This window comes from Bos indicus x Bos taurus, chromosome X (assembly GCF_003369695.1).
Source record: "Bos indicus x Bos taurus breed Angus x Brahman F1 hybrid chromosome X, Bos_hybrid_MaternalHap_v2.0, whole genome shotgun sequence".
NCBI lineage: Eukaryota > Metazoa > Chordata > Mammalia > Artiodactyla > Bovidae > Bos > Bos indicus x Bos taurus.
The window spans coordinates 142,938,986-142,951,459 of record NC_040105.1 but is presented as its reverse complement, the minus strand read 5'-3'; the positions used below and the strand labels follow the sequence as shown (position 1 = coordinate 142,951,459).

At 42.3% G+C, this 12,474-nt stretch overlaps 1 protein-coding gene across 2 annotated transcripts in view; it reads left to right on the top strand.

Annotated features, from left to right (window-relative positions):
* The window catches only part of IL13RA1 (interleukin 13 receptor subunit alpha 1), a 78,145-nt gene that overhangs the window by 6,590 nt on the left and 59,081 nt on the right, over positions 1–12,474 (top strand). For both annotated transcript variants that reach the window (XM_027533674.1, XM_027533675.1), the window contains exons 3-4: positions 5,514–5,652; positions 6,907–7,027. In XM_027533674.1, the coding sequence (XP_027389475.1) occupies positions 5,514–5,652; positions 6,907–7,027 (260 nt within the window). The remainder of the gene's footprint in view (positions 1–5,513; positions 5,653–6,906; positions 7,028–12,474) is intronic.

Sequence of the window (12,474 nt, the reverse complement as noted above, 5' to 3'; positions counted from 1 at the left end):
ATCAAATACAATTGAGGTTATTAATCTCTTAGGAAATATTAGGTATCGTTGTCTAGTAGGCACTCCATAAATAATTAATTATGTTAAAATTAGTTCCTATAGGCACTCCATGAATAATTAATTATGTTAAAATTGGTTTCTGTGTTGTTGCCTGAAGCATTGTATTTATATAAGACTCTCAGTTTCTCAGGGAATTTTCTCATTTACCATCCATTAATCACATGCACAGGTAGATATGCAAGATCTACGTGTTGCCAAAGAAAATAGCCATGACAGGTGGGATTGACTAAAAGATTCCCTGATGTTTGAGGAAAAATGAGAGAAACTTTCAGCTTTTCCCAGTTGGATGTGCAACCAATTTCAGTGAATTTTTGTTAATAAGATTTCAGATTCTTTATGATAATCGTATTTAACTTAAATTTCTCTTAAGAGCCTTATTGGTTTGTAGCCCCTTATAATTGACAGGTTCCTCAAAGCATCATATTGTCTGTTCAGAACTGTTTTATACCTGTATACACTCCTTGGTTTCTGCATCTGCAGACTCAACCAACTACAGGTGGAAAATATTCAGGAAAAAAAAAATCCCAGAAAGTTCCAAAGCAAAACTTGAATTTTTCAAACTGTCAACTATTTCCATATCATTTACATTGTACTAAGTATTATAAGTCATCCAGAGATTAAGTATAGGAGAGGATTTAAGTATAGGGCAGAGGTCATATGCAAACACTGAGTGAAGTGAGTGAGGAAGTCGCTCAGTCGTGTCCAACTCTTTGCGACCCCATGGACTGTAGCCTACCAGGTTCCTCCGTCCATGGGATTTTCCAGGCAAGAATTCTGGAGTGGGTTGCCATTTCCTTCTCCAGGAGATCTTCCCGACTCAGGGATTGAACCCAGGTCTCCCGCATTGTAGGCAGACGCTTTACCGTCTGAGCCACCAGGGAAGATCCAAACACTAGGCCATTTTAAATAAAGGACTTGAGCATCCACACATTTTGGTGTCTACAGGAGGCCCTGGAACCAATGCCCCTCCCATGTAAGAGGGGTGATTCTTCTTTCAGTGTGTGGGTGGGGAAGATGGAGGATGTTTGGGGTTGAGTTTGCCCAGGATTTTGAGGAGGCCAATGAGAAGTTGTTATTAATGACAGTACTTCGGCTCAGTGAACTGTGGAATCATCACGTCCAGGCAGTTTGGTGGCAGGAAGAGTCCGGAGAACTAGTTAGTGCACCATGCAGCTAGCTCAGTGGCCTGGGGTAAAGTCCTTAACCTCTCTGAGCCTTCATTTCCTTGTGTGTAAACTGTGGCTTTATACTTCTCTGGCTTGCTGGGACACCAAAACTAATGTATGGGAAAGCTTAATGAAGTGAGGATGAAATGGGCTCTCCCTCCCGAGGGGAACTTGCTAATCTGCCTTCCCACAGAGGTGTTAATTGTAGTTTAGATGTCGATTGATAAGAGGCTGGTCAGTTCCAAGTATTTGCCTTTTAAGAGAGGTCCTCCAAATGCGGAAGCCAGTGAAACTCTGGTAGACCAGTTCCCCTTTTCACACTGTTGGCTTCCTCTTGTTCCGAAGGATGGGCCTTGGACAGTTGGAGTCTTAGTGACAGCTTCTGGTAGTTCAGCCTTCAGAAATTACAGGAAAGACCCTTTTTAGTGTGTCACCTAAATAATCTAACTGAAACCCCCAAGAGAGGTCACCATCTTTCTAACAGGGCCTTGTTCAGTAGCCTGTCAGCCATGCTCAAGGATCAGTCAGCTAGATATGCTGACATGCCAGCCTAGAAATGGGGCTGACTCCTTAGTATAGTTACAGAAACTTAGACATAAAAGTAACTTTAGGAGGCAGTCGAATCAGAATTGGGTTGGAAATTTTGTCTTTTCCCCTTTCAAGTCTTGTGGCCTTAGGCAGGCAAGTCATTTAACTTCTCTGAGCATGAGCCTCCATTTTCTTATTTATAAAATGCTGGGGTGGGGCGGGGGAAGGCTAGTAAAAGTACTTACTTCGTATGAATGGTGTACATTTATGAAAGGAGATAATGTTTGTGATATACCTGGTACAGAGTTTGTGTTCAATAATTGTTAGCTTTTATTATGATTACTGTTGGATCGAATCATGTAAAATTGTTTCTTTTATAGGTCATCTGTATGGTTGAACTAGTATTATTGTTTAATCTTGGTCCCTCCCTTTTGCTCCCAAAGAAACCTATAAAGGGTGGCCTCTGCCTAAGGCCTACTCATTTATTGCAGGCATTTGCAGCATTGAAGGCTACCAATGTCAGGACCGTGATAAACACAGATTATCCCTTCCAATCAGTGATGGGGGATTTCCTGTCTGGTCCTTTTGAAGTTTACAGTCCTGAGTCTGAGAGTCAATGGCAGGAGAGATTTTCTTCCCCTCACACTGTCCTTTGAATATAGCATTAATGTCGTGAGACCACACTGGGATGTATATATTGTTATTGTTTAGTCACTAAGTCGTGTCTGACTCTTTGCAACCCCATGGACTGTAGCCTGCCAGGCTTCTGTCTCCATGGGATTTCTCAGGCAAGGCTACTGGTGTGGATTGCCATTTTCTTCTCCAGGGGATCTTCCTTACTCAGGGACTGAACCCATGTCTCCTGCTTGGCAGGTGGATTTTGTTCCACTGAGACACCAGGGAAGGCCCATGCTTTGAAGCATATTGATGCAGTGGCATTATAATAGTTTGTATGTGTTATGGTGTTTTTGTGACCATCTAATGGTCCCAAATTGCTAAATGAGGTAAATCATTGAGGTCATTTTCAGTCTTCAGATTGGAGAAACATTAAGATGAGACATAGAGAATCGTAGAAAAATTTTTTTTAAATAGAAGACTAGTCCAAATGGCTGCCCTCCACCAGTGTTTTAGCAATATCTAATAGGATCTGGCCTCAGATTTTAGATTTCTTTCATCATCAAGAGACAGGTGAGTCTCACTCGGTGAATAAATTAAAAGGCTGTTGTTCTGTCTAGGCATCCAAAGAAGCTAAAGATCAAGCTGACCCCCCTTTCCTTCTGAGAAAGGATTAGGAATTGGGAAAGCTGCAACCTAGCCAAATGAACATTGGTCTTGAGGGGGAAGGATTGGCTCAGGACTCTGGCCTTGATTTTTGATTAATTTTCAAAGGAGCCCAGACTCTCTGAGGGGTGGAGCATAATGTCATACAGCAGCTACCAGTTGAATGAGTCACCACAGCCGAAAGTCACGTGGGAGCCATCAGACATACTTCATCAAGATCTGCTGGGAGGGATTTGGTTCCTGGTCTGATAGAGGCACACTTGATGTGGCAGTCATTGGCAACTGGGATTCCTACTTTATTCATGCCAGTTTAATATTATTTGCCTTGAGCTTCAGAAGAGAATTTTTTTTACAGTATTTTATTTTCCCCTACCATGTCGTTTCTATGTTATTTTATTATTCATTTGCCCAAAACAAAAGGTTCAGAATTAGGTACTAAAGTATGTTTTTAATTTAAGAAATTCTATTTATTAAAAATATTTGCGTAATAAAACTCAGCCCACTCACTGGAACAATATCTAGTATAATAACTGAGATTTTTCATTGATGATTCTCACTGATGGCATTTGACCATGCATTTTCCCCTGGGTGTCCTCAAATGGCAAACGCAACTTCCACACAAGAATTATCAAGGATTCTTGGTCAGGGCGGCTCCTTCAGGGGTATATGGGACTTTTGCTGAGTAAAATAGTGTGGTTGGTGAAATGTGCATTCAGAGCTTCCCTGCCGTCATCACCAAAAATCCTGGGACTGGTCGTCAGTTTCACCGGTTGAGAAACCTCATTTCCTCAGCACACATTCATCAACGCAGGGCCAGTTCCTTACTTCATCATGGGAACAATAATGCCAAAGCATTCTCAAGAGTGTTTCAAGAAACCTCATTTCCTCAGCATGTATTCATCAATCCAGGGCCAGTTCCTTACTTCACCATGAGAACAATAATGGTGAAACAGTCTCGAGAGGCTTCTGTTGGCACAGCTGGTATGTTCCATCCCTGTAGGCAGCAACTGTATGGAAAGCAAAATGATAAGTAGGTTCCTTGGCAAGGAGTCAGGAATTTGTTGTGAAAATGTACTTGGCTCAGAATAGCTGGAGGCACCACTGAGGGTAGGCATGGCTTTGCTGCTGGGACAAACTGACTCAATGTTCATGGACCGAATCACCTTTTCTCCCCATCACAATTTTGTTTGCAGACATTTCTTTTTCTCTTCTTCCAGGGCTGACCAACGAACTCCTCTTTTAGAGTGCTGTCTTGCCTAGTCCTTAGAGCTATTCAGTATCTCATAAAGTGTTGTTTTTTCCCTTGTGTGTTTGCTATGGTTTGTTGCTTGATGATTGGCTGGCTACCTCTCAGAGGACATCCTTGGGTCCTCATTTTGAGAGTCTCTCACAGTCGCCTTCATGCTCAGCTGCTGGCAGGCATGTGAAATGGTAGAGTAGCCCCTTTAGAGTGGTAGATAGAGGTAACACTGACAAAATTTCCTCTTCATGGCTCTCAGCACGTATATAAAAGGAAATGCTGTCTCCAACTTGAGTCAGAAAATATTACAAAACAGGAAGCGCCTTGGAACTCTGATTAAAAGCAGCTCCATTCTTAATAATTCCAACTCTGTCACCTTGGAAAATGTGAATTTCCTGAAGAGTCCTTTAATCTCATTATTCTAAATCATAATAACAAGACTTGTGATTTTTATCTGTAGGCTGTCTGTAAGTTGGCTGTGGTTCCACAAAGCTTATCTACCTTTCAGAATAAGAGTGTGCTGCACTCAGTGCACGTGTCAGCCCTTATCATTCCTATGTTTATGTGAGATTGTCAAAACGGTCAGTGCGGAAAGATGTTTGGTGAAAAAGTCGTTCCTCAGCCCTCAGGCTCCTCTTCTTTACTTCCTCTCCTCAGAGGTGACCAGAGTTGCCAGGTTCTTAGACCAGTTCATTTGACCTTAATCTTGATGTTATACTACGTCTACTTGGAAGTGAATTTTTATAATCTCACTGTGTTTCCTTTGAGTTTGCTCTTAGACAGTTGACATGTTAGCATGGTAGGTTTAGAGAAAATGTCATGATGTTTATACATGAAAATGTGAGGAACTGTCTCTTGTTTCTACCAAGGTTTCTCAATGGTGGCACTACTGCCATTTAATGTAGGGTAATTCTTTGTTGTGGGGGGAGGGAAGGCTGTCCTATGCCTTGTAGAGGGTTTAGCAGCATCCTTGGCCTCTGCCCACTAGATGCCAGTAGCAATTCACTCTGCCCCCGCCCCCCCCCCACCAGTTATGACAACTAAACGTGTTTCTGGACATCAACAAATGTTATCAACGGGGGGGAGAACAGAATCACGCCCAGTTGAGAATCACTGAACTGCATACCATTTACTAACTTTTCATTTTCTTTACACATTTCAGCATGCAAATGTTTTATTACATAAATGTATTTCTGTGCATTGGCTACAGCAATACCTTTTACATTTCTTTACCTTAGAAAATTGCTCCAGAAACTCATCGTTCAAAAGAAGTGCCCCTGAACGAGAGGATCTGTCTGCAGGTGGGGTCCCAGTGCAGCACCAATGAAAGTGAAAAGCCCAGCATTTTGGTGGAAAAGTGCATCTCGCCCCCTGAAGGTAACAACCAAAAGCACTATCTCTTGGCATTTAGAGAATACATCCAAATTATCTACCTGCTTATGTTCAGTGTTCATTAATTCATTCCATTTTCAAACACTTGAGTCTAATAAGTGTCAGGCACTTGTACTAGATGATGACAACACACTGATAACTGTGAGATGCTCACAGACAACTTGAATGACCATGCCTGGTAGTTATAGAGTACCGACTAATTTGGAAAGTAATACACACTGGCACACCCTCACATGCACACATGCACGCGCACACATGCCTTTCCCCTGAATTGAGCTTCTTAAGCTTATTCTGTGAAATGACAAAGGTGTGTATTATTATCCTGATTCATTTTATGAGGAAAAAGGAAACTGAGTGAGTTGCTGTAGATCTTCAGATCCTAGATCCAGTGCCTTAAAAAAATAACACAAATATTATTCAGTATGGGTAAGAGGCTGGGAGCATGGTTTATAACAACTTAACCTCCCCTATTCTCATTTCCCGAGGAGTTTAATAATCTGAATAAAGCCTAAACTGTATTATGACCAAAAGGTGGTTGGTGATACAAAAAATTGTATTATGGCAAAAAGTAGCCTTTTAAGGATCACGATAGATAGCAGGTTTGAATTTTAAACAAAGGCATTTAATTTAGAGATGTTATATCGTAACTTAAAAGGCTTTCTAAAGGTAGAGATTTCAGGTCAATAAGATTTTCTGGCTCCTAAGACCATAACACCATAACACGCAATAGGAAGTGACTAAGAGTTATATTTTGTTTACCTTTCCCCAAATTGCTTCAAGAGGAATGTTTGTTTAATTTTTAAAACAAGATGTGTCAGTATTGCTCAATTGACAAGAAGGTAAATTATAACTCAGTAAATGTATTTTTTTAAACAACAAGTAGATATAATGGTTGTTTATGTTTTCACATTCATTTGGGAAACTTCCTAGTCATTTCCTATGATTGAAATATTGTTTGACCTTTAAACTCTCTCTCCAGTTAGGAGTACAAGAGTTAGGGTCCCTCAATAGTAAAGATGTCTTCTTAATCTGAGGAGATGAGAGAGAAAGTTGTGAGCAAATTAGATTTGGGTTTTCTCCCTCCTGGGTGCCTTCTGGGTCAAATGGGACTGAGAAGTTAGGGGTCAGCTTTCTGGAGAAGCAGCCTGAAGCACCCTCATCACGCCCAGCCCTCAGAGTGATTGGCTAGCTGGCACTACAAGGCGAGGACAGTTGTGAACTCTTAGCTGGATGTTCTAGGTGATCCTGAGTCTGCTGTTACTGACCTCCAATGCATTTGGCACAACCTGAGGTACATGAAATGCACTTGGCTCCCTGGAAGGAATACAAGTCCTGACACTAACTACACTCTATACTACTGGTGAGTATGGACTGTACACTTACTTACTGCAGAGGGACTGACTGTGATTGCATTGGGAACCTTTGAAGCTAACCTAGTTAAAACATAAACAGAATACCCTATTCCTTTCTACAGTTTGCTCTAATGAAAAATGCATCTGCTCTTGGTGTCTCATTAAAAAAAAAAAAAAAACCTTAACAAATAATTATAGATCCACTGGTATGTTGCAAAAAATATCCAAAGAGATCCCATCTACCCTTCACCCAGTTGCTTTCAATGGTAACATCTCATATATGGTGCAGTATTAAAACCAGAAAATTGACATTGGTACAGTCCACTGACCTTATTCCAATTTCACCAGTGTTCCGTCCAGGCATTTGGATCTGTGTGTAGTTCTATGCAGTTTTATCATATGCAAAGATGTAGAACAGTTCCATTACCACAAGGATCCCTCTAATTGTCCTTTTATTTATTTTTAAAAATCAGTTAATCTGTTTGGCTGCACCTGGTCTTAGTGGCTATATGATAGATCTTTAGTTGTGGTATGTGTGTCTAGTTCCCTGACCAGGGATCGAACCCAGGCCCCCTGCATTGAGAGTGAGGAATCTTAGACACTGGACCACCAGGGCACTCCCAAGTTGCCCTTTTATAGCTACACCCACCTCCTTCCTGCACCCCTCTCCCCACACTCCTCTCCCCCAAGTCTCTAACCTCTGGCAACCACTCATCTGTTCTCCATCTATAATTTTGTCATTTAAAGAATGTAACAGGAACAGAATCATACAAAATATATTAATAACTGTCAGAGGCTGACTATATTTTTCAGTCTCTGCATAATACTCTGGAGATCCATCCAAGCTGTTGTATATATCAATAGTCCATTTCTTTTTCTTGCTGTGTGGTGTTCTATGATATGGATGTATCAGTTTGTTTGACCTTTTATTCACTAAAGGATATCTCGGTTATTTTCAATTTTTTTGCAAGTATGAGAAAGCAGTTATAAATATTCATGTTCAGGTTTTTATGTGAATATCACTTTTCAGTTCTCTGGAACAAATGCCTTAGGGTATAATTGCTGGATCATATGGTAATTACACATTTAGTTTTATTAAAAAACCACCAAATTATTTTCTAGAGTAACTGTATTGTTTTACATTCTCACCAGCAATGTATGAGTGATTGGTTTTTATCTTTCAAAAGGAAAATTATATCATTCCCAGAGTTAAAAAGTAGTTTACTGCCCCAGAGAATAACTTGTATTTCCTATGTGTGACTGTATCTACAAAATTTGTTAAATTTGTAAATTAATCTTTCATTATTTCCTTTCATTTGGAGCCTAGAATTGATTATTAACAACAGAACAGGGAAGAAAGAACCAGGTTAATCAACTGAATTTAGTAAAACCTGAGCATACATAGTGGCTAAAGCTCTGAATGGTGAGCAGAAATAAGAAACCCGTCTTTTTACCCCTGAAGCGTCATTGTAGAGGTGACAGCGCTGGACACGGTAGTTTATATAGAAAGAAGAGTGCGTGATGGAGGCTTGCAGAAGTGCAGACAGGCGTGTGAGGAGTGAGGGTGGAGCTTGGCATGGTGGTGGAGCGAGGTGAGAGGCATTGCTGAACGGGTGGACTGCCCAGATGGGGAAGTGTCTCTGAGGCTGGAGGCTGGCGCTGAGGCAGAATGGTCTCAGGACTGGGAGTATTTCGTTTATGTGATTCCAGGTAGGGAAGCAGGAGGTCTGATGTTGGCAGGGTGCCCTGCACCTGGCCTTGTCCCCCCATCTGTCATTCATTCAGACTGTTTCTGAGAGAGTGGGGTATGGAGGGCCACATCCAGAACTTCTGAAGTTATAGGATGAACAGGGCCTTTATCCTGGAATGTCCATTTTGCCCAATGACTGGATGAAAAGTATGAATATTTTTGGTATGTGACGACCCTCGTGGCTATATCATGGAATAGGACACCAAAAAATCACATGAATTTTTGAACAGAAACCTCCCAGGTGGCCTGGAGGTTGGCATTCTCTCTCTTCCCCTGTCCCCAGAGGTGCTCCCAGGCAAGTTGAGGGGCACTGCAGGCGAAGGCAGACAGTATTGAATTCACGTGGTTCAGTCTGGAGTCCCCCTGACTCCCCAGTACAGATCATTCTCATGTGAGGTCTGCAGTTTCACTTGCCTGCTGGTGGTACCTGTTGCTTCTCCTTTACTTTAAGCCCTTCAGTGGTTCCTGGCGCCTACAGTCTAAAGTCCAAACTCATCAGCAGGAGCAACAAAGCCTTTTATGCTCGCTCTCCTAACTGGCTCTGTCGCCTCAGTGTCATCCTGCACCCACCACCCAACCCACACTGAACTTCTTTCAGTTCCTCAAACTCACTCTTCAGACACTCAAACAGAAGAGTGGCATACAGACCCAACATTCAGGCAGAATAGTGGAATCACTCTGCATGCCCTTGTGGCCCAGGCCTTGCCTGTTCACCTGGACGCTTCTAACTTGTCCTTATCTCAGCTCAGGCACCTCTTCCCTTCCAGAAAGCCTTCCTTGACCTCTCTAGCCTAGGTACGTGCCCGGTTGTCATGTACCATAGTACCTTGTACTTTCCTGTGTCATAATACTCAGCACATTGCAATGTCATTTCCTGTTTACTTAGTGGTCATCCTCTCCAGGCTACCGTCTCCCTTGAGAGCAGGGGCTGTGTCTTATTCCCCCACACCCCATGCCTGACACATGGGAGGTGCTCTGTGAATAGGTTTTTGAACGTTTGGTAGTATCCAAAGTTAGACAACATTCAGGATTGGGGTGAGGACTTAGGGGGCAAGGATAAGCAACTCAGGAGCATTATAATTCAGGAACAAAAAGAGAGAAGGATGGAGTAGATCTGCCTCCCCAAGAACTAAGCCTTAAAAGAAGCAGCCTGGCCCTGGTAATGTTTTGGTGAAGTCTGGAAAGAGCCGTTACTATAGGCTTAGGATCCCTGAGTTTATTATGCTATTAATTCCCCTTGCTTTTCCTAGAGTTGTTATTGGTAAAATCACAGGGAAAACCTTCAAAGAATCTATCTTTAGCAGGGACAGGGAAAGGAAGGGAAGAAGTCTTAAAACTTTATCTCAGTCCACAGCAGACTGTGCAGGAAAGTAACCTAAATATAGAAATTAGGGTAGCTCTGAGACAGATGATAGCCTAGCCCTTGGAGTTCTTATTAGACAAATTTAGGGAAGTGCCTTGGAACGTGTTATTATTTAGTGGCTCAGTGTGTCTGACTCTTTTGCAACCCCATGGACTGTAGCCCACCAGGCTTCTCTGCCCATGGGGTTCTCCCAGGCAAGAATACTGGAGTGGGTTGCCATTTCCTCCTCCAGGAGAACTTCCAGACCCAGAAATCAAACCCACATCTCCTGCGAGTCCTCATTACTTATCTGTTTTATATATAGTAGTGTGTCGTGCTCAGTCACTCAGTTGTGTTTGACTCCCTGTGACCCCACCAACTGTAGCCTGCCAGGCTCCTCTGTACATGGAATTTTCTAGGCAAGAATACTGGAGTAGGTTGCCATTTCCTCCTCCAGGGGATCTTCCCGATCCAAGAATCAAACCTGCATTTCCTCCATTGGCAGATGGATTCTTTACCCTTGAGTCACCTGGAAAGCCCCACCTTGGGGCATATACCAGCACAAAATGAATCTTAGTGCAGATTACAAAACTAGCATCCCCTCTGGATGAATAAATTATCAAAAACTGGCCCAATCAAATAAGAAGGCATTCTTCTTCCTCTGGACCAAAGTGTTCAACTTCAGGGCTGATGCAGCATCTTACCAAAGCTGACCGCAGACGGTGCTTGGGCTGGTTGGCTGGCTTTCAGCCCTTAGTTCATACTGTGGTGCAGGGATAAGCTACAACCATGGGATGGCATCCATCCCAAGATAGTGGGGGTTCGCTGGCACCCAGAGGTGGGGGGAATGCAGCAGGGACACCACTTCTTGTCATACACATTCCCAGAGTCGGTCATCAGCGTGGACTCTTCCTATAACATAGACCTGTACTGTCCAATACAAGAGCCACTAGTCACACATGACTGTGTTTACATTTTAATTCAAATTAATTAAAATTAAATCAAATTAAAACTTAAGTTGCTCAGTTTTACTAGCCAGTTTCACATATGGCTAGTGGCTCCTGTACCAACAGCACAAATTTCCATAATCCCAGAAAATTTTATTGGACAGGCTGGTATAAATTCTGTATCTTTTGCCCTTACCACCTTATTCTCTTTTCTGGAGCCATACTGCTTGGGTTCAAATACTGACTCTCTTACTAGCAGTGTGATTTGGGGCAAGTTACTTCTCTCTCAGCCCCAGTTTTGTAATCTGTAAAATGGGAGTAGTAACAATAGTGCTGCCTCTTAAGGATGTTTTGAGGGCTGTTATATGAAGAGTGTTTGGAGTTGGCCTAATTGCTAACATCTGTAGAGTAACCATGCAATGAAAGTGAAAGTGAAGTCGCTCAGTCGTGTCCAACTCTTTGTGACCCCATGGACTGTAGCCCACCAGGCTCCTCAGTCCATGGAATTTTCCAGGCAAGAGTACTGGAGTGGGGTGCCATTTCCTTCTCCAGGGGATCTTCCCAACCCAGGGATCGAACCCGGGTCTCCCGCACTGCAGGCAGATGCTTTACCGTATGAGCCACCAGGGAAGCCCATATAGCATGCAATACGTGCTAGCTATATGGTTTTTTATTATTCATCCCCACTCCCTTGAGGATGCAGCCAGTACACAGAGCTGACCTCTTCTACCACCTCACAGAATTGGCACCTAGCCCACACCTGTTCCTCCCCACTCTCCCCTGGAGAGATCCTTTCCAGTCTAAACCACAGAAGAAAGACACGTGGCTCATTCATTATCAAACAGTCAGAATTGGTTGAAGTACCAGTTTAAAATCACCTCAAACAAACTGCCAGAGACTGTTTCCCTAATCTCCAGTCAGAAAAAGATGGAGTCATTTTGAAGCCCCAGGGTGATGACTTCCAGTCCTTCAGGGATAGTCTGGCATTGAAGGGAGCCTGACCTTAATAGCTACAGACTAGCCAAGCCAATGAATTTTAGGGAATTTCTTAACAAACTAATCATCTTTACAGTGCAGGAAATAGTCTTTAATTTGTCCATTTCCTCCTTCTGTCAGCAGAGTGATTGTGTGGATTTCAGTGTGTGGTTTTTAACAGGAAGCACTCAAATGCCTCCTATCTTAGGTTATCATCTAATCTTTCACAAGATTTCAAAAATTTTCTCTTCAAAATCAGTATTTTCCCTTTTGTTATTTTTTTCTGAAGTACAACAAAAGATTTTTTTTACATTTCTTATCTGGATTCCATGAGAATATGTGAAATACTCAGGGTACAATGAAAAAGGAATCTCAAAGGTTACTCATTAGAGGAGTTCCTTTCATTATTGAAAAACGTTAACTTTCTACATAGTTCTCTTT